This window comes from Vicugna pacos, chromosome 18 (genome assembly GCF_048564905.1).
Source record: "Vicugna pacos chromosome 18, VicPac4, whole genome shotgun sequence".
In the NCBI taxonomy this organism is placed as follows: Eukaryota; Metazoa; Chordata; class Mammalia; order Artiodactyla; family Camelidae; genus Vicugna; species Vicugna pacos.
In genome coordinates, this window is record NC_133004.1 from 27,095,499 (window position 1) to 27,113,551 (window position 18,053).

The 18,053-nt window shown below is 48.5% G+C and overlaps 1 protein-coding gene across 2 annotated transcripts; it reads right to left on the reverse strand.

Moving 5' to 3' along the window:
* Positions 1–1,351: 1,351 nt before the first annotated feature.
* Positions 1,352–13,995, reverse strand: UMOD (uromodulin). 2 transcript variants are annotated; one of them, XM_031687545.2, is made up of 10 exons: positions 13,902–13,995; positions 12,014–12,790; positions 11,812–11,919; positions 10,361–10,569; positions 9,231–9,379; positions 7,083–7,328; positions 4,545–4,707; positions 3,753–3,834; positions 2,843–2,884; positions 1,352–1,684 (listed from the first exon to the last, which is right to left on the reverse strand). In XM_031687545.2, exons 1-10 carry the CDS (start codon positions 13,993–13,995, stop codon positions 1,623–1,625), a joined length of 1,932 nt encoding a protein of 643 aa, XP_031543405.2. In that variant the 3' UTR covers positions 1,352–1,622. The 2 variants fall into 2 exon arrangements, with proteins under 2 accessions (XP_031543405.2, XP_072798192.1); XM_072942091.1 differs by lacking the exon at positions 13,902–13,995 and having other exon boundaries at positions 12,014–12,784.
* Positions 13,996–18,053: the final 4,058 nt, after the last annotated feature.

Sequence of the window (18,053 nt, forward strand, 5' to 3'; positions counted from 1 at the left end):
CAGTTGCCATGCTGCCAATAAAAGTGTCTGGCCTTGAATTTATGCTCAAAATATGCGTTGAATATGAAATGAATAATTAACTGATAGAAAACAAGAAAAAAAAAGAAAAAATAAAGGAAAGAAAAAGAAAAGGAACAGAGGGACAAAAGGATACATTCTGATGTGCTTCTGCCCCCTGGCTCTTGCCTTTGGCCCTTGTTTTTATTTCTCTTCATGTCCTCTTGTACCTGAGTCAGAGTATAGATGATTCTGCGCATGTCCAGCCAGGCCCTGCTGACCATGGATGTCCTCCCACCTAAAGCTCATATGCAAAGGCGGCAGGCATGGGGGTTCAGTGTGTGTCTGCATGTGATATGAGGCCCCTTAACTCGAGATAAGCAGTCCCCAGAGCTCCCTGTTTGCTGATACACATATGTGGTTTTTCCCTGGGATCAGAGGCTCTAATAATGTGACAGGGCCTTGGTCTTTCCTGGAAAGCCACAGCTGGGCTCCAGGGGAGCAGCTGGCATCAGGACGGACGTTTCCCATTAGCATCAGCTTCCATTGGTCTCCTTGTTGAAGAAGCCCGGAGAGCCTTGTATTCCAAGGTCTCCCGGGTGCACCAGTCTCTGCTTGTGCCTCCAAGGAGCCTCCTGGAGGCTCTGCTTGCAATTATCTCCTCTCAGTGGGGTTAATGGTCTGCTTTCTGCTTCTGTTAACAAGGCTCTGTAAACAGATCCACATACTCTGCATTGGGAGGGAGAAGTGCAAAGGATGGAGGGGTCCCTGGGACATGCCAGGTACATCACCTCCAAGGATTGTGATTCCTGAAGGCAGGACCCGTGTCTGTCTTATTCACATCGGTCTTTTCCTGGCACCCAGCTTGGTGCCTGGCTCCTACTGGGTTCTCAAATAAATGTTCTAGAAAACTGGATGAATCTTGTGAGGGTATCACTGTTATCCCCATTGGACAGAAGCAGCAGGCCCCCGGTACATCCGCCACTTCTGCAATGCCCGACACACTGATAATTATGTGTTCAGGTTCTTTTTCCCCTGACAGACCTTAAGATTCAGGAGGGCAGGGATCGTTCACTGCTGCATCCCCAGCAGTGCTTGGCACATAGTAGGTGCTCAGCAAATACTTCTCGACTGATGGACTGATTGTGCAGATGGATGAAGCTCAGAGACACCGTGTATTTTATTTAAGGTCACAGAACCAGAGTTGAACCCAGTTTCTGTGACCAGACGGCGAACTCCATGAGGGCAGGGATCAGAGTCTGGTTTCCTCACCATTGGATCCTTAGCACCATGGACAGTGCCTTTATAAGCGCAGGCTCCCGATAAATATTTGTCCAGTAAATGAAGGACTCGCAGACTGAGCTTTTGAAAACTATTATTTTGCCACACTCTTTAAGGAGATAGGGGCCTCAAGTGCAGAAACATCACAAGTCCCATTTTGAGAGAAGGCAGCATTTAAAGACACAGGCTGTTTTCTGATAGCAAGGATTAAAGGGGAGAAGATAGGAGCAGAGAGACTGAAGCATGAGTTCCCTTTTCTGTGGCTGGAGTGCTAGCCTGCATCACCTCGCCAGTCAGCAGGAATAGAGTTGGTAGCCACAGGGCACAGGGCTTCCGGCCGCTGATCATTGAGACATCAGGGTCAAGGTGGCCAACAGAAGCAGAGGCAGCCAGACCTTCAGGGGCCCTGAAAAGACAGTAATTACAGGGCTGCTGCCAGCACTGATGTGCCTTGTGCAAAAGTAACATACGATGCCTCCTCTAGACTGACCAGTTAGGAAAGGACACCTTCTCCGGGATGATCAGTTAGGAAAAGGAAGCTTTCTCTTTATCTGCCCTGAAAACCAATTAGAAAAAGGTGTCCACCTTGGGTAGAAAAATAGAAAAAGTGCCCTCTTAGGTGGGACAGTCTAGATAAGGCAGACTTTCCTCAGGCACTAAGGTTGGTATTCCTTCAACAGGGCACACCTGTGCGGTGACCAACCTACTCAATGCCAGTGACCTTCAGGAACATTTACAAAGGGCAAGCCTCTTGGGGACACCTTGACTCTCCAGCTCTGAGCTCACTGATACAGGGCTGAACTAGCTCAGGTCAAACACTAGGCTAGTGTAACAACCCCGTCAGATCTGGGTGCCAGGAGCCAAGCAAGGCAGCAGTTATATGGTTTTACTTCTCATCCAGATTTTCAGATAATTCAGTGGCCATAAAAATCAAGGGCCATGAAAATGCCACCGGTCCCTGGCCTTTGTGGTCAGAGGAGCAGAGAAGCTGAAAAACAGGGCTTCTCATTTGTCTGCTGTGTTCACCCCAGCACTAAGCATTGTGCTTGGCACATAGCAGCTCTCAACATATATTTGTCACCCATTGAATGAATCCTGTAAACGGTGATAGAGACGAGCCATGAAGTTTCAGGAAGTGCCCCCGGTGCAGTTGTAGACTGTGTGCTTGTCCACTGTGCACAGGTGTGTAACAAGCGTGTGTATGTCTGTGTATGCAGAAAGGCAGGCATGCCGCTGCAGATGTCACACATCTCTGTGTGTAAGTATGAATATGTGCATGTGACCGCATGTGTGTGAGTGTGCAAACGTGTGTGGGTGATGTAGGTTCTTGAGCGCCTGTCTGTGCGTGCCTCCACCCATGCTCATGTGCGCACTATCGTGGGACAGCACAGGTCTACGTGCATATGTGCAGCCCCAGGTCCAAGAGTTTCCAGAGATGCAGTCGCCTCTTCAGAGCTCAGACCAAGCAGGCCGAGCACTCCCAGCACACCCTGGACCCACAGATAAAAGCCCCAGAGGAAGGTTTTCAGGTGCAGGTCCTTGTGCAAAGAGGACCTGAACTTACCTGAGCTGCTGGGAGCAGCCCTGGAGACTGTGGCCTGGCTCCCTGCGGGAGGAAACAGAGGGATCAGCCCCCAGGGAAGCCCAGGAGAGGCCCCTTCCATCTGCTCCCCTCCCTGCAGTGAGTGGTCTTTTTCAAACCCCAGTCTGATCATGTCACGCCCCTGCTTGGACCCTTCAGGGGCTGCCAGCTACTTTCAGGAGAAAGGCCCAGAACTCTAGCAAGAACTATGTGTCAACTGTATTTCAATTTAAAAAAAAAAAGAAGAAGAACCACAAGGCTTCCCACGGTCTGGCCCGCCACCTGTAACAACTCACCTACATCCACCTCCTCCTCCTTGCAGCCTGCCTGGCCTTCTCGCGGTTCCTCTAGCAGGCTGGGCTCCCTCCTACCAGGCCCTTTGCCTTCGTTCTACCCTCCACCTGAGACTCCTCCCTTTCCCCTGCTTCCCCTGATCCCTCATAGTTAATCACTTCCCAGTTCCCAAGTCTCAGGGCCATTCTTCCCCAGTGCTCCACACTGGGTCTGGTTCCCCCTCTGGAAGAGCTCAGAGTTCCTGATACATTTTCTTGACAAGAAATTGCAGAGATGGGTAATTATCTGAATGACGTCTCTCCTACAGGTCCATAAGTTCCACAGGAAACAGGTTTGTGTCTGTAATTACGCATCATGACAGCCCCTAACCACGAGCACAGGGCCTGGCACACAGCAGGCACGAGAATACATCTGTGCAATGAATGAATGAATGAGAACTGCCGAAGGAAGGCAGCTTACAGTCCACCTCGCCTCGCAGAATTCACTTGCTCCAGTTTCTCAGATCCCAGTGAGATCCAAGTGCCAGGTTCTGTCTTCCCTCCTCATCTCCAGAAAGCATGCCTCACCAGGAACGGGCAGGACAGAGTGGCCCGCTTACCTTTCCGTGTGATGGGACCCAAGTTCAGGACATGGCTTTGGTCAATGGTGCCCCCACTGCGGAATCTGGTCCCGGAGCAGGTCTGCAGGGAGAGGGTGACAAATAAACTCTTGCCCGAGGGAGACTGAATGTGGTCCTGCCACGGGGAGTGGGCTGCGCCCTTCACAGGAGCATCCTCCTGCCTCAGGCTGGGACTTGAGGATGGTAGAGGCAGGAGTTACTGGGAGACCTGTATACCTGGCTTCATGTCCCAGCTCTACCATTTGTGAGACGTATGATCTCAGGAAAACCAGGTAAGTTTCCCCCCCATCTACAAAAAAGGGGTCGTGAAATACATCTCTTACAGAGTTGCTGGGAAGTATTAAGAAGTTAACACACATAAGTTACATGCAGTGCTTAAAAATATCAGTTTCTGCGAATGTGTGTATGTACATGCATGACTGGGACACTGCTGTACGCCAGACATTGACACATCGTAACTGACTGTACTTCAATTAAAAAAAAAAAATAAACAGGAAACAGAAAGAATATCAGTTTCCATTGTCATAACACAGGATTGCAGATAAGCCTGAACCTTTACCGACTGCACTGCCCTGATTCCACCTAAATTCCCAACAGGTTAGCACCACACCCACCTCATCTTACAGCTCAGTCTACCCCGGACTAAGAGAAAGAAACACAGCAGGAATGTTTACTTGTTACCTTTTAACCTCATGGTCAAATGACTTTGGTGACGGGAGCTGGGTGGGGGGAGGGTGTGGCGAGCCAGCTGAGGGAGGGGAGGGGACTCACAGGTTTGCACTTTTCCTTCATGGTGTCACAGAGATACACCTCACAGTGCAGGTAGACCAGGTCGTAGTTTCCTGCAAATTGGAACATCTGGACGGAAAACCGGCCTTGAGGGGATTCCCCGTTCTCCACCACTTGGACGGTTGAGTCCTCAGTGCGGGGACATCTGGAAGGGTTACATCATATGACATGGTCGGTTAAGCAGACGCTCTGGGGACAGACTTCCTGGGTTCAAATCTCATTCTACCACCTATTAGCTCGTGGTGTGACCGTGGGCAATTTACTTCATCTCCCTGCGCCTCAGTGTCCCTATCGATGTGTGAGGAATTCTAATTGTAGTCCACATCATAAGATAATTGTGAGGATGAAAGGAGTTAAATTTTTCAAAGTGCTTATCACAATAGATGGGGTACAGTAGGTCCTGCATAGATGCGATACTACAATAAAAATGTCAGCTGTACAGAGCTGAAACTCTCCTAAAGTGAACACTTTTATACTCAGACCAAAGAAAAGCGTCAAACTCCCTGCACAGAAGGTAATACTGATGCTTATTTCACATATGAGAACATGAAAATCCGGAGAGATGAGCTCACTTGTGTCTCGAGCCAAGAAACAGCAAGGTCAAGATAGGAACCCGAAACTCCACGATGCCCCAGTCGTGGTCATGCCAAACTCCCTCAAATTTCAGTTCTTTTCTGCCTTATCTAGAAACCACTTTTGTGCATGTCTTCCTCTGTTTCCCAACGTGTGTATTATTATTTTCTTACCATTTTTCTTAAAATCGACACACATCTTTGCTGAAATAATCTATTTTTTTCAGAAGACCATGAGCACAAATAGCAAACCAGGGTTACTTGTCATATACAAAACATGACCATATAAATAAATACAAATTACAGGAGTGCTATTAAATTTTACTTAGACACTGATGACTGTAAAAGGCCCAGAACAGACTTCTGCTCTCCTTTCTTCTTGTTGCAAATGGAAATTAGCAAATAACAGAATTGTGAGCATCAGACTAGCACCCAGTTGAGACTCCTCCCTTGATGTAACCAGGCAGATGCTAAGAGAACCGAAGTAGGTCAGTGTCTCCCGGTGGGGGAGGGGGAGGGCTTTCTCTGACTGCACTATTCAAACTGCAAATGCCCCTCCCCTTTCCCTGCTTTTTTTTTTTTCCCTCTATCATCCCTTTACTCCTAACCTGCCACAGATTTCACTCTTGTTTAATTGTTGGAATTGTTGGTTTCCCCACTTAGAATGTCAGCTATAAAAGGACAGAGATTTTTGTCCCTTCTAGTCACTGTGTTATCCACACAGCCTGGCACACAGTAAGCTTCCAAAAATATCTGTTCAATTTATGAATGAAAATGTGAACTTATTTCTCACTGTGTGGTTCACGACTCTGATGTGATTGAGCAAAAAGCAGCCCATCTGTGTCCTCCCTGCTTCAATTGGCCCGTGGCTAACCATGTTCCTCCCAGTCAAGTCCTAGCCTGCCTTTCAATCAGTTTTCTCATCCTTTTACAAGTCCTGGACCCCTTCAGCAACCTGGTGAAACCCAGGCATGCCTCCTCAAAACAATGTCTTATACACACACAATAAACTATACAAGACTAAAAAGAAAACCAATTAAACTGAAACATAGTTCTCAAAATATTAAAACATTTGATATCTGCCTTAAGTATTTACATATTCATTATATCAATATATTTATTTACAACTATATGTCTATTTGATAATACCTTAAATAATATGATCTAGCAGAATTCTAATGCTATAGTAACTAAAAAGTATTGATGTGTATAAACTTTTTCACGTGTCCTGCTAATATTTCTGTGGTTTGTTGCCTATATTCCTAATGAATGGCAAAACTAAATTTCAGCTAGAGGTGAATGAATGTAAAGATATACTTTGTTACAATAGCCAAGACATGGAAACAGCCTAAATGTCCATCAACAGATGACTGGATAAAGAAGATGTAGTATATTTATACAATGGAATACTATTCGGCCATGAAAACTGACAACATAATGCCATTTGCAGGAACATGGATGTTCCTGGAGAATGTCATTCTAAGTGAAGAAAGCCAGAAAGAGAAAGAAAAATACCATTTGAGAGCACTCATATGTGGAATCTAAAAAAAAAGAAAATCATAAATACAAAACAGAAACAGACTCATAGACATAGGATATAAAGTTGTGGTTGCCAAACAGACTCACAGACATAGAATATAAAGTTGTGGGTAGGGGGTAGGAAGGGACAGACTGGGATTTCAAAATGCAGAGTAGAAAAACAAGATTATACTGTATAGCACAGGGAAATATATACAAGAGCTTGTGGTAGCTCACAGTGAAAAAAATATGGCAATGAATATATGTATGTTCATGTATAACTGAAAAATTGTGCTCTATACTGGAATTTGACACAACATTGTAAAATGACTATAACTCAATAAAAAAATGTTAAAAAATATATATATATACTTTGCATCCATCCAAGTCCAAAGACTCCCCCACCCCAAATTCCCTCCCTGGGCCTTGCCTGTCCTGGATGATGAAGTACTTCAAGGGGTCTGTGGCATTGCTGCTGGGCGTGGCGTAGCAGTTGGTCATCAGCAGTGCAAACCGGGACAAGTCGCCCCCATCCAGCATGGTGCCCACGTAGAGAAAGGCCTCAGTGGACAGGGTCACGGAGGAGCCTTGGTAGGGCTGTGTGTAGGCAGGGGTCTGGAAGAGCGCCATCCGCACGGTGAACATGCCGGTCCCACCCACGCTGAGGTTCAGAGCGCTGCAGGAGGAGAGGGGTTGGTGGCAGAACCAGAGCTGAGGAGGCCACAGCAGGCCACCCTTTCTGGTCTGCCTTCCTGGCCAGTCCCTGGCAGCTAACTGCCTTTTGACCCAGCAGTAGAACCGGCGCCCACCAACCACTGCTTTGCAAACTGCAAGGCTCACACACAGGTCCCCTCGGGTTCTGTGGCTTTGGGGTGGGTCTCAAGGTTCTGCATTTCGAACACGCTCCCAGGTGATGCTAATGTTGCTAACCCACAGGCCGTATTTTTGGGTAACAGGCCTACCGCCTCAGTTGGTGGCCTCTGCATTCAAGTGCATGTTTTTTGGATCTCAATCTAGAACAGTTTAAAAAGATGGGTTATGAGTCCTACAGGCCTAAGTCAGAGTTCTGGCTCTACCTACAGCAGAAGATTGGAGTTTTGAAGGTGGGTTATTTAAAGTCCATTAAAAATAGCTACCCTGATGTAAATTCCTCAGAGTAAGGACTGATGCCCCAGGAAGTGGGGTGCATGAGAAATACTCAGTAATGTGGAAGTCCATTTTAGAGGCAAGAACTGGGTTATCGGTTTGGACTCAAAGAGTTAGACTGGGATGAGATTTCCAGCTCAAACCAGAGAAAGACAGCTGCACACAGATGTGTTACTCCCTGGAACCCACCAGGCCTGGAACATGGCCACGTTGCTCCAGGGCGCTGCTTGGCCAAGAGATGCTCCAGAGAAAGGGAGACATGAGCAATCTCCTTCCTCCAGTCAGCCAGGCACCCTCATCAGTATCCAGTGTCCTTCCCCAAGTCTGTTGGCCCAGAGAACACGCGACCACGGGCAAGCTTCTAAGTAAAGGTCATGGTAGAATGGGGGCTCTATGCCTGATGGCCTGGGTTCGAATCCAGCTCTGTCACTTACTAGCCTCTACAACTTTGGACAAGTTACTAAACCTTCTCTGAGCTTCAATTTCTGTATCTGTATAAGGAGAATAATAGTAATGCTCACACCCCCTAGGGTGTGCTAAGATTTCAGTGCAATGTTCCACGTAGAGCACTTAGCATGAAGCCTGACATGTAGTCAGCTCTCCATAAACGCTTCTTATTATTATGACTATTATTTTTTCCAGCATCAGCATCATTGGCCTGTGATTCACCCTATTCAGAGATTTTTTGAGTTTATTTAGCAACAGGATCCTTTTATTTTTTCAAATAATAAAACCTCATGTGACAACCAATGTGGGTAGAACTTCTCTGATTCACACCCCAAACCACCTCCTTAAAGGCCTCAAACTCCAAGAAGCATCATTTGCAAACCCCTCTTGGTTCAAACTCCTTCTATTTATAGAGAAAGAAAGAAACTGAAGTCCAAGTACGGGATACGATTTGCCCAGTGCCCCGGCAGGTCTGAACTGAAGCTTCTTCCTTCTTCCCTCTGGTCTAACCGCCCAACCCCTCTAATAAGCCAAGGACCCTCATCTTGGATTCACATCTGCAGAGCACTTTTGTGCTTCTAAGAAAGGCAGCACTAGAGGGGAGGGTATAGCTCAAATGGTAGAGTGCATGTTTAGCATGCATGAGGTCCTGGGTTCAATTCCCAGGGCCTCCTCTAAGAATAAATAGGTAAATAAATAAACCTACTTACCTCCCCACCCCCACCCAAAAAAAACTAAGAAAAGCAGCACAGTATTGCTAAGACCATTTCACATATCAGAAGACTGAGACCAGTGTGGGGCTATCAACTTCCCAAAGTCATCTGTGTGGTGGAGGCAGGATTTGAATATGGGCTCCAGATTTCCTAGCTGGGCTCTTTATGGCGTCCAACACTGCCTCCCAGTTGCCCTCGCCCTTACCAGGGAAGCTTAGGGGTTGTAGGGGTGGAGCCAGCCAGGGACTCGGGGGGACCCTCTCTGGCCGCACCTGACCACTGGCTGCAGGGAAGTCTTCAGGCTGACTTTCATGTCCAGGGGATAGGAGCAGGCAAAGTTGATTTTGATGTTGACGTCACGGATGATGATCTCATCTGCCAGGTAGAGGGTGTTGCTGTATGTGGCATGGGTTTCATTCCTCTGTGTTGGGGTGGGGAAGTGGGAGAAAGGGGCACAGTATCTGAGTAGGATTCAAAGCCAAAGGCATTTTCTCTAGCCACCTGTGAGCTGCCCTCCCAGTTTCCGGGATCAAAAGTTACAATGCAACCATTTATGAGCACGAGTCAGGAGCTAGGCCCCACCCCCACCCTGATCCCAAGCTGAATGCTCCTTCTGCAACCCTGCATTAGCCCTTGAATAACCCTGAGGCAGAGCTACCACTTCCCCGTCTCGTAATGAAGAGACAGAGGTTCATAGGAGCTGAGTAACTTGCCCACATACTTGGGGAGGGGGGGTCTAACAAGCCTGGATGCTTCCCATCACCCCGTGCTTCCTCTCACCAACACTAAAAAGACTGAAAATCATGTACTGAGTCATCATTAATGGTGGAATTTCAAAAGCCAGGTTTGGCAAATGACAGTTTCTTCTTTCGCTTCTTTTGTCTTCTTTCTTTTACTTTTGGGGAATGAGGGGGATGGGAGGAAGCAGTGCCTACTCACACAGACGTTTACCTCTGCGTCCCTCTGCGGTTGGCTTCTGTAGGTGAGGTCCCAGTTCTCCAATCAGTGATGCAGACCCTGCCTTCCAGGGCCACCAGCGACAAAGCCCTGCTTCTGAACCCAGCACTGATACCCACGGGCTTAGAATAGTCACTGCCCGTCTGGGCCCTACTTTCCCATCTGTAAAATGGGGAACTATCACCATGGATTGCCCTCTTTATTTAAGGCTAACATTTATTGAGCACTTATGTGCCAGTCACTGTACTAATCACATCATGCACATTAACTCCTTTAACCCTCTCAACCCTATAAAGTAGGCACCATTATCATTCCATTTTACAGTTGAGGAAACTGAGGCCAGTCAGGTTGAAGAACTCACTCAAGTTCGTACAACTAGTAAGTGGTAGAGCTGAGCTTCGACCAGGCAGTGCTCCAACCCTGTCCCACACTGGCCAGAACGTACCGTCATCACTGTCCCACAGGGGCCTTCCCTGGTCGGGGTCACCACAGACACCCAGTCCCGGTCACCGCTCTCAGAGAAGCCTGAGCACTGGCTGTCTCGCAGGTACATGATGATCTTCTCAAAGCCCAGGGTCTTGAGCTGGCACTTGCTCAGGGATACCTTGATGCCATTGACCCCACATTCCAGCCTGCGCTCCAGGAGGGAGAGATCTGAAATGGTTAGGGAAGGCAGGATTGGAGCTAGTGACCACAGTTCAGGGCCCAGCACATCCTAGGACCCAGGCCTAGCTAGTCAAGTTGGCCGCCAGCTAGGGGTATTCAGAGTTGCCCCAGTCTGGTCACGCTGTGGTCTCCCCTCTCAGAGTGAGGGAGACACAAGACTGGCTTCATTGGATGGATCCATGCAGACAACTACCCGCCCATGCTACTCTAAGCACAGGCTGTATTCCGAGGACAGTGTTATCTTGGGGCTGTTCACTGCCCCAGCACTAAGCAACATTCAGTCCCAGTAAAACAAAACAAAACAGCAAGCAACCAAACGAACAAAAAAGCTAATAAATTAATTGCAATTTCTTTCCATCCTTTCTGCATCGAGGAAACAGTCCTCAAATGCTGCTAATGTGTTCAATGTCTTGTACTTGCTGGTTTTCCTTTTAAAACAGCAGAGCGCAGACCTCTGGCTAAGTATCTGGGGACATGTAACAGCATCCAGATGGATTTTAAAAAATTTAAGTGTTGCACAGCTGCTGAAATGCAGTAGCTTTCTTTCATTGTATTCATTTTTACTGTTACCCTCTTTCTAAGGTAAGTGCTACTTACCACAGATAAACCTAGTAGTAGGCATCAATGTCCCAGGTTTACTTAAAAGAAGGATGCAATCAATTTGGAAAAAGAATTAATAAAAATGTCAGTATAGGTGGTACTTGGATAAAACAAAATGGTGAAACTGGTACTTGGATGTGATAAAATCATGACTAGAATTTGGGAATCCGAGTCACTTATATATAATGGGGAAACAGGCTTAGAGATGGCCAGAGCCCTGCTCAGGGTCCTCAGCTGGTCAGTGGAGGGCCCAGCCCAGACACCGCAGACTGGAGGCCACACTTGTGTTCTTGTTGCTACAGGAATATGGCTCAGTTAGTCTTTGGCCAACAGGTGGCCGCCACCCGCATGTCCACTGTGGTGTAGGGGGGCCTCTGAAAGAAGGCTGGGGTGTAGGCGAGGTGGTTCCCCACGCTGTGGGAGATTTCCTGTTAACTAAGGGGAGACTCCGAGAGCCCAGAGAGCTTCCTGCTGGTTTTAATGACTATTACTGGACTGGCTTTTCACTCAGACTGGATAATATGCATTCCCTGGGTCATCCGCCCAGGCACCCAATCCGCACCCAGGAATGTGTGTCGCCCCTGGTTGCCGACGTTTCTCAGCACCTCCCATCCCCCTCCCAGGACTCACCAGTGATGTTAAAGTCCTGTTTGCAGTGGCAGTGCCATCTACCATTATCTGATCTGCACTCCTCATCAATACTGCACTCCTCACACGTTCCCTCCACGGAGCTGGGGTCTGCAGTCATAGACACAGACAGTCAACAAGGATGCGCTCCAGTCTCTGGAGGCCCATCGGGCTTGGGGTGGGATGGAGGGAGATGCCCGCTCACCTGTGCAATACGCCAGATGGCACTCGGGGGGCGCCGTGAGGTTGTAGACGAAGTAGCCGCCGTCACAGGCCTTCACCTGGACGGGCGCGTCCCACAGGCAGCAGTCGCCGCTCCAGTGCGCACAGGCCGTGCGGCTCACGATGCCCTCGTCGCTGGACGGGTGCGTGCCGTTGAGCCACATGGGCGCGGCCGTGTTGCAGCGCAGGATGGGCACGCAGGTCTCGGGCAGGCGCACGCCGCCCTGCCCCACGAAGCGGTACCAGCCGCCCAGGTTCGAGTCGCAGGTGAAGCCAGTCCCGTACTGCGTGCTGCGCCAGTACTGGTCTAGGATGTGGTGCGCCTGGCACGGATCGGCGCACACGAGCGCGTCGCCCTCGGGCAGGCAGTCCAGCCCCGGCCCGCAGGAGCCCGGGGAGCACTCACAGTGCCGCCCGTCCCCCCAGTAGCCCGCGGGGCACACGCACGAGTAGTTGCCCTCGCCGTTGACGCAGGTGGCCAGGGCATGGCAGTGGCTGAGCCCCGGCTCCGCGCACTCGTCCACGTCGGTGCAGCCGAGCTCTGGGCTCAGGCGGAAGCCGTCAGGGCAGACGCACGCGTAGGAGCCCGGCGTGTTCACACAGCTGCTGTCGGCGGAGCAGTTGTGGGCCCCAGGAAGGTCGCACTCGTCCAGGTCCACACACACCAGGCCGTCGCCAGTGAAGCCCTCTAGGCAGGAGCACGTCGTGGCAACCCCGTCCAACTTGCAGGTGGCGCTGCTGTGACATTCAGAGCAATTTCCTGTGGACAAAAGAGCCCAGACTCAGAGTGGGGACAGCCGGGCCAGTGATCACCCAGAGGTCACCCAGAGACTTTTCCTACATCCCTTAGGCTACCTGTGTACTTTAAGACTGAGTCCCTGGCCGACCTCTTCCAAAAGAAACAAACCAAATTCCCCTGATGATGTCTGAACGTCCACTTTCATTTTTCTGTATTAAGCATTGTCTTCTAGCTGTGTCTTCTCAAACATCCACCTGTCCACCCCCAGAGGAGTGATGCAGAGTTCTGGACGCTTTGGTAGGACTTAGGTGATGCAGTCACCCCTTCGCCCCCTTGGTAATTTCTACGCCTTTTGCTCAGATCTCCTTCCCTGCCTCCTCTCTCTACCTGGTTGTGGCAGTCACACTTTGTCTGTTCCTCTGTGGCAATAATTACAGTAGAGATAGTGAGCTGTCGTTTATATGCCAGGCACGGGGATAAGCCCTTTTCATTCATTATCTCGTTGAATCCTCTCCAATGGCCCTATGATATGACCTTTATATTTCCCCTTGAGGAAACTTGAGCTTCAGAAGGTTTAAGCCACTCGCTCCATTGGTAAGCAGCTGAGCCAGGACACAACCTCAGGTGGCAGGACCACAGCCTAACCACAACAACACAATGGTATCTCCTCTCTGTCCAGCTGGGGTTGAGGGGAGGGGCCCAGTTCCCTTTCCCAAGGAAAAGCAATGTGCAACCCAATGGAATGGTCACTTAAGTGTGAAAGGGGAGGTATTTGGAAGCCACTCAGGTGTATTCAAATCTCCTGTGTGGTTGAGTATGTTCCTGACCTTCCAGTAAAATGCCAGAGGGCCTCAGTGATGTTCTAGGCTTTTGCCTCTCAACGTGTGAGCCAAGGACCACAACATCAGCATTATTTGGGAGCTTGTTAGAATACAGGGTTTCAGACCCCACTCCAGACCTACCAAATCAGAGTCCACATTTTAGTAAAATTCCGAGGTGAGTCCAGAGTGCATTAAAGGATAAGAAATGGATTTAGAATAAATTCTATGCAAATCCCAAGCATGATAGGAGAGGGGCTGAGACCTCCTCTGCTAATGGTGGTGTTGCTCCCCCCCACACACACACCACTTACGTGCTTCCGAGGAGTCAGCGGCTGCAGCTACGATGGCCCAGCAGGTCACCACCACTACCATCCGCATTGAGGTTGGAGAGAAAAGCCACCCCATCCTTTCTGCTGTTCACAGCTACTTCTGGTCCTGGGAAGACCTGCCCAAACGCAAGGACAGGTTGGCCCTTGGGGGTTTCCTCCTGGTCCCTGACACCTGAAATCCTGTGAACAGAGACGGGTGGGATAAATGCATGATCTAACTCCCTTCCCCACAGTTGGGAGGAGAGCTTTGGTTGTGCGTGGCACAACTCCAGGAGATGCCATTCATGTGAACTACAGAAAGTATGTCATGGTCCTTGCTTTGATGATGTTTTCCCCTCTGTGGCCCCACTCTTAATTCTCACCCGCATCCCAGTCTGGAAGGACAGAGGCTGTCATCCGGAGCAGGAAGCAAAAAGACAGTGTAGTGCTCTGGACTCACCATCTTATTGGAGGCAGCTTTGGGTTTTAACAGCCAACTCTCGATCCCCTGTTGGCAAACTTTCAACTTGCCCAGATGCATTCATTCATTCAATAAGCACTTATTGAGTAGTTACTATGTGCCAAACAGGGAACTACACCTCAAGGGAAACATGAACACTACAGACAAAGTCCTTGACTTCATGCAACTCTCATGTTGTAAAGAAGTGGCTTGGGACCAGCAACTTGAGAGAGGATGAACCATCACAATGCATTGTAACGTTTCCAGAGTGCTCCCCTGGGAGGAAATAATTCTAAGGGGAATCCTACCCTAGTTTTTACAGCAGCAAAATAGAGTAGCACGGTGGTTAAGTGTATGGGATTGGAGTCTGCAACCACGATTCAAATCCCTGTTTTATCAATCACTGTGACTGGTAAACTCATAGTGTGACATTGGGCAATGCATTTCAATTCGCTAAGACTCAGTGAATCTCTATGAAATAGAGATCGTTAGTGCCTACAATGTACGAGGCTCAGTTTGGAGAAGTCCCCTGTGGTCAGAGAAACTATCCTATAAAGTGTTTTCCAAGCCTTTGTGACCATGATATGCTAGAAGGAAAACAGGCCGCGACCCAGTACGGTTGCTTGTGAGGGTGTGTGCATTTGGGAGCACACACACGCACACACACGTCCCCGTACACACAGACACACATGAAATGAATGTTTCAGAAGACAGTTCTTACCATGATTGTGTGCACTGCTTGCTGACATATTCTACTGTAATTAATTTAAAGACAATTCTGAATATAATCCACAAATGATTTCATGATCCACTAATGGGTTGTGACTTGGAGTTTGAAAAACACTCTGGTGGCTAATAACTGACTGCTTATTTATTGTCCCTCCTAGGGGGTAACTAACACGACATGTGCAAAGCAGGGGCCCCGCGCAGAGCAGAGGCTCTTGCTCGCTGCTCTGTCCCCAGTGCCCGGGACAGAGTAGGCACTTAACTAATATTTGTTGAATGAGTGAAAAAAATTGTAGCTGTTGTCATAAGGGAAGTAGGGCTCAAAGAGAGGGAGACTGACTTACCAAAGATCACAAAGCCAAAAGCCAGCTAAGTAACGACTCAAGCTAGTGTCCAATCTTTTCATTTGTCTCTGTCCCCCTCCCTCAGACAGAATGAGAATCAGCAGCAGACCAGGTTGGGAGACGCAGCGAGAAGAGAGAGCCCCAGATAGCCTTACCTGAAGCCAGAAAGGTAGAATTCATCCGTTTACAGGTGTGTGCCTCTTATATATACACATCGGCCCCTGGCTGGCACTGTCCTCCAGAACCAGAGCCTGTGGTTCTGTTTCCTGAGCTTGCTTCCACGGGGGTGGAGTGTTTTTCCCTTCTTGCCGCAGTGTTTTCGTTTTCTAGGCTGTGAGGTTGTTTTTCTTTCCCCTAATAGGTGGAGACCCCAAATGATTGACATTGGGGGTCACACTTGTGCCCGCAATTATAAGGCCTCTGTTTTGCACCTTTGGCATCAAGAGATTCCTTAGTTAGAAATTAACTGGGAAAAGAGTGCCAGGCTACTGAGCTTTTTCTTCATCATTAAAAAGGACAAGGTGGACCCAGGGAGCCAGGTAGAGGCCAGAATATGAAGCCAGGTTGTCCTAGGAGACAAGGGGTGTTCATTGTCCCCACTGGGAGATGAACCTGCGGCCAGTTGAGTGCCTTGTCCTGGAGAGGACACCTTTTCCAAGCACACTTCATCCTCACAGCTCAGCCAGCTCCCCTGGGGCGCAGATGTGAGCAGGGAAGGGCTGAGAATGGTTGAAGGTCAGAGCCAGAAGATAACTCAGACATCATCGGACCAGACTCACTCTATGAACAAAAAAAAATCTGAGTTCCCGTGAGGGGAGGTCCTTTGGGAGGTGGATAACTTTGTGATTGAACAGACTGACTTTGGAGTCAGTCTGTCTGAATCCTAATCAACCATTTATTGTGTGCCAGTAGGCTCACTTCTTAACCTTCCTGAGGTCATTTTCATCATCTATAGAATGAGAATACCCATCTCCTGGAGTTGTCATGGTGGCCAAAGGAAATGACGCAAGTAAGGACATGTAGCCACGGTTCTATCCATGGAACTCACTGCCAACGCTGCTTTGCTGCATTGACACGGGGTAGAAAATGACAGGACCTGGCTGAGATCAGCCCTTTGTCTCTCCTGATCCAATCCCATGTCAATGGCAACCCCACGCTGAGAAAAATCAGATGTCTGCGAACTTAGGCTGAGCAGGAAATATGACAATATCCATGGAATTTACCTTTTCAGGACCTTTCTCCTTCCGTTTAGCTTAGTGGTGGGGTGACCATTGGCATTAGTGCGTTGATCTCCCGGGAGAATTTTGTAGGAGCAAAATCACTCGATCAAAGAGGTGGCACAGTTTTAAGAATTTCGATCCCTCTTCCCAACAGCACCCAAGAGAGATCTTTAAAAACTCAGTTTAAGAACTAGAAAGCCCACCACAGTACTCACCAGCCCTGAGCATTAACTTTCATATTTGTTGGAAGTGAGAAATATCTCATGGTCACTTACTTTTGCAATTGTTCGATGAAAAGAGAAGTCATTATTGTTTCATTTCTTTCTTATTTATTCTTTTCTGAACTGGCTGTTTGTAGCCTTTGTCCTTTTTTTTCCCAATAGGAATGTGTCTCCCCCTGCCCCCATCTTTTCTGTAGCTTAAGAAGAAAATAGAAGTTCTTAATATTTCTTTTCTCCACCCTGGATGGTAAATATCATTTCTGGTTGATGCACATGAGGCCCTGTCTTTAAAGAATGAAAGGTGGCTCCTGGAGTTGTCTGGACAGAGACCCTGGGCAGGAAAACGGGAAGTTTAGGTTGAAGGCAGTTCATAAGTCTATTAACCACATTATTCTAGTTTCTGTATTTGATGCTTTTACCTCATGGGACTTTGCTGACTCTGGAGGAACTGCCCCATCGAGGGCTAATTAATTCTTAGAGATCTCAAGGAGTATATCGTATTCCTGAGAGCATGCCTTTCAAATACCAACCAGCTGATCCAGAGCCCATCCCGCGACGCTTTCTCTATCTGGCTTACGCTCAGGGTGGCTATTTCCCTGCCCTTATCACCCCAGGACAAAGGCCAGACAACTAGGGACCACTCCCAAGTCCCAGAATCTGCTGAAATCATTCACACTAGTCAATCTTCAACCTGATTACCCTGCCTCTCCTGTTCCCATGGGCACCACCATAAAGGCTACGTTTTCTACTTATATCCACGTTTCCCCCTTGCTTCTTCTGCCTCCTGACCACCCCAGTACTTCCCTGTGTGCCCCACCCGTGGCGTGGAGCCCTCCCTCCTCCTGGGATCTGTGAGTAGCATAAACTATCTCTTCAATGACAGTCATCTCCTGATCTGTTGGCCTGAGTGATAGTTCAACCTACATTTTAAAACCATAAGCGTCATCAGGGTGGGTAGGACATAGCTCAAGTGGTAGAGAGCATGCTTAGCATATACAAGGTCCTAGGTTCAATCCCCAGTACTTCCTCTAAAAAAAAAAAATAAGTAAGTAAGCCTAATTACCCACCCCTCAAAAACAGACAAACAGAAAAGAATTGAACACAAAGGCTTCTGAACATCCCAAATACATAAGCGTCATCTTCACTCCACGCAACTGGATCGTCCTGTGGCATTTCTCTAACTG

Coding starts and splice junctions, on each gene's coding strand:
- UMOD (XM_031687545.2), bottom strand. CDS start 13,995: ATGGGGTGGCTTTTCTCTCCAACCTCAATGCGGATGGTAGTGGTGGTG. Junction 9,380..10,360: donor CCTGTGGGACAGTGATGACG/GTACGTTCTGGC, acceptor ACCCCAACACAG/AGGAATGAAACCCATGCCAC. Junction 4,708..7,082: donor TACTTCATCATCCAGGACAG/GCAAGGCCCAGG, acceptor TAACCCTTCCAG/ATGTCCCCGCACTGAGGACT.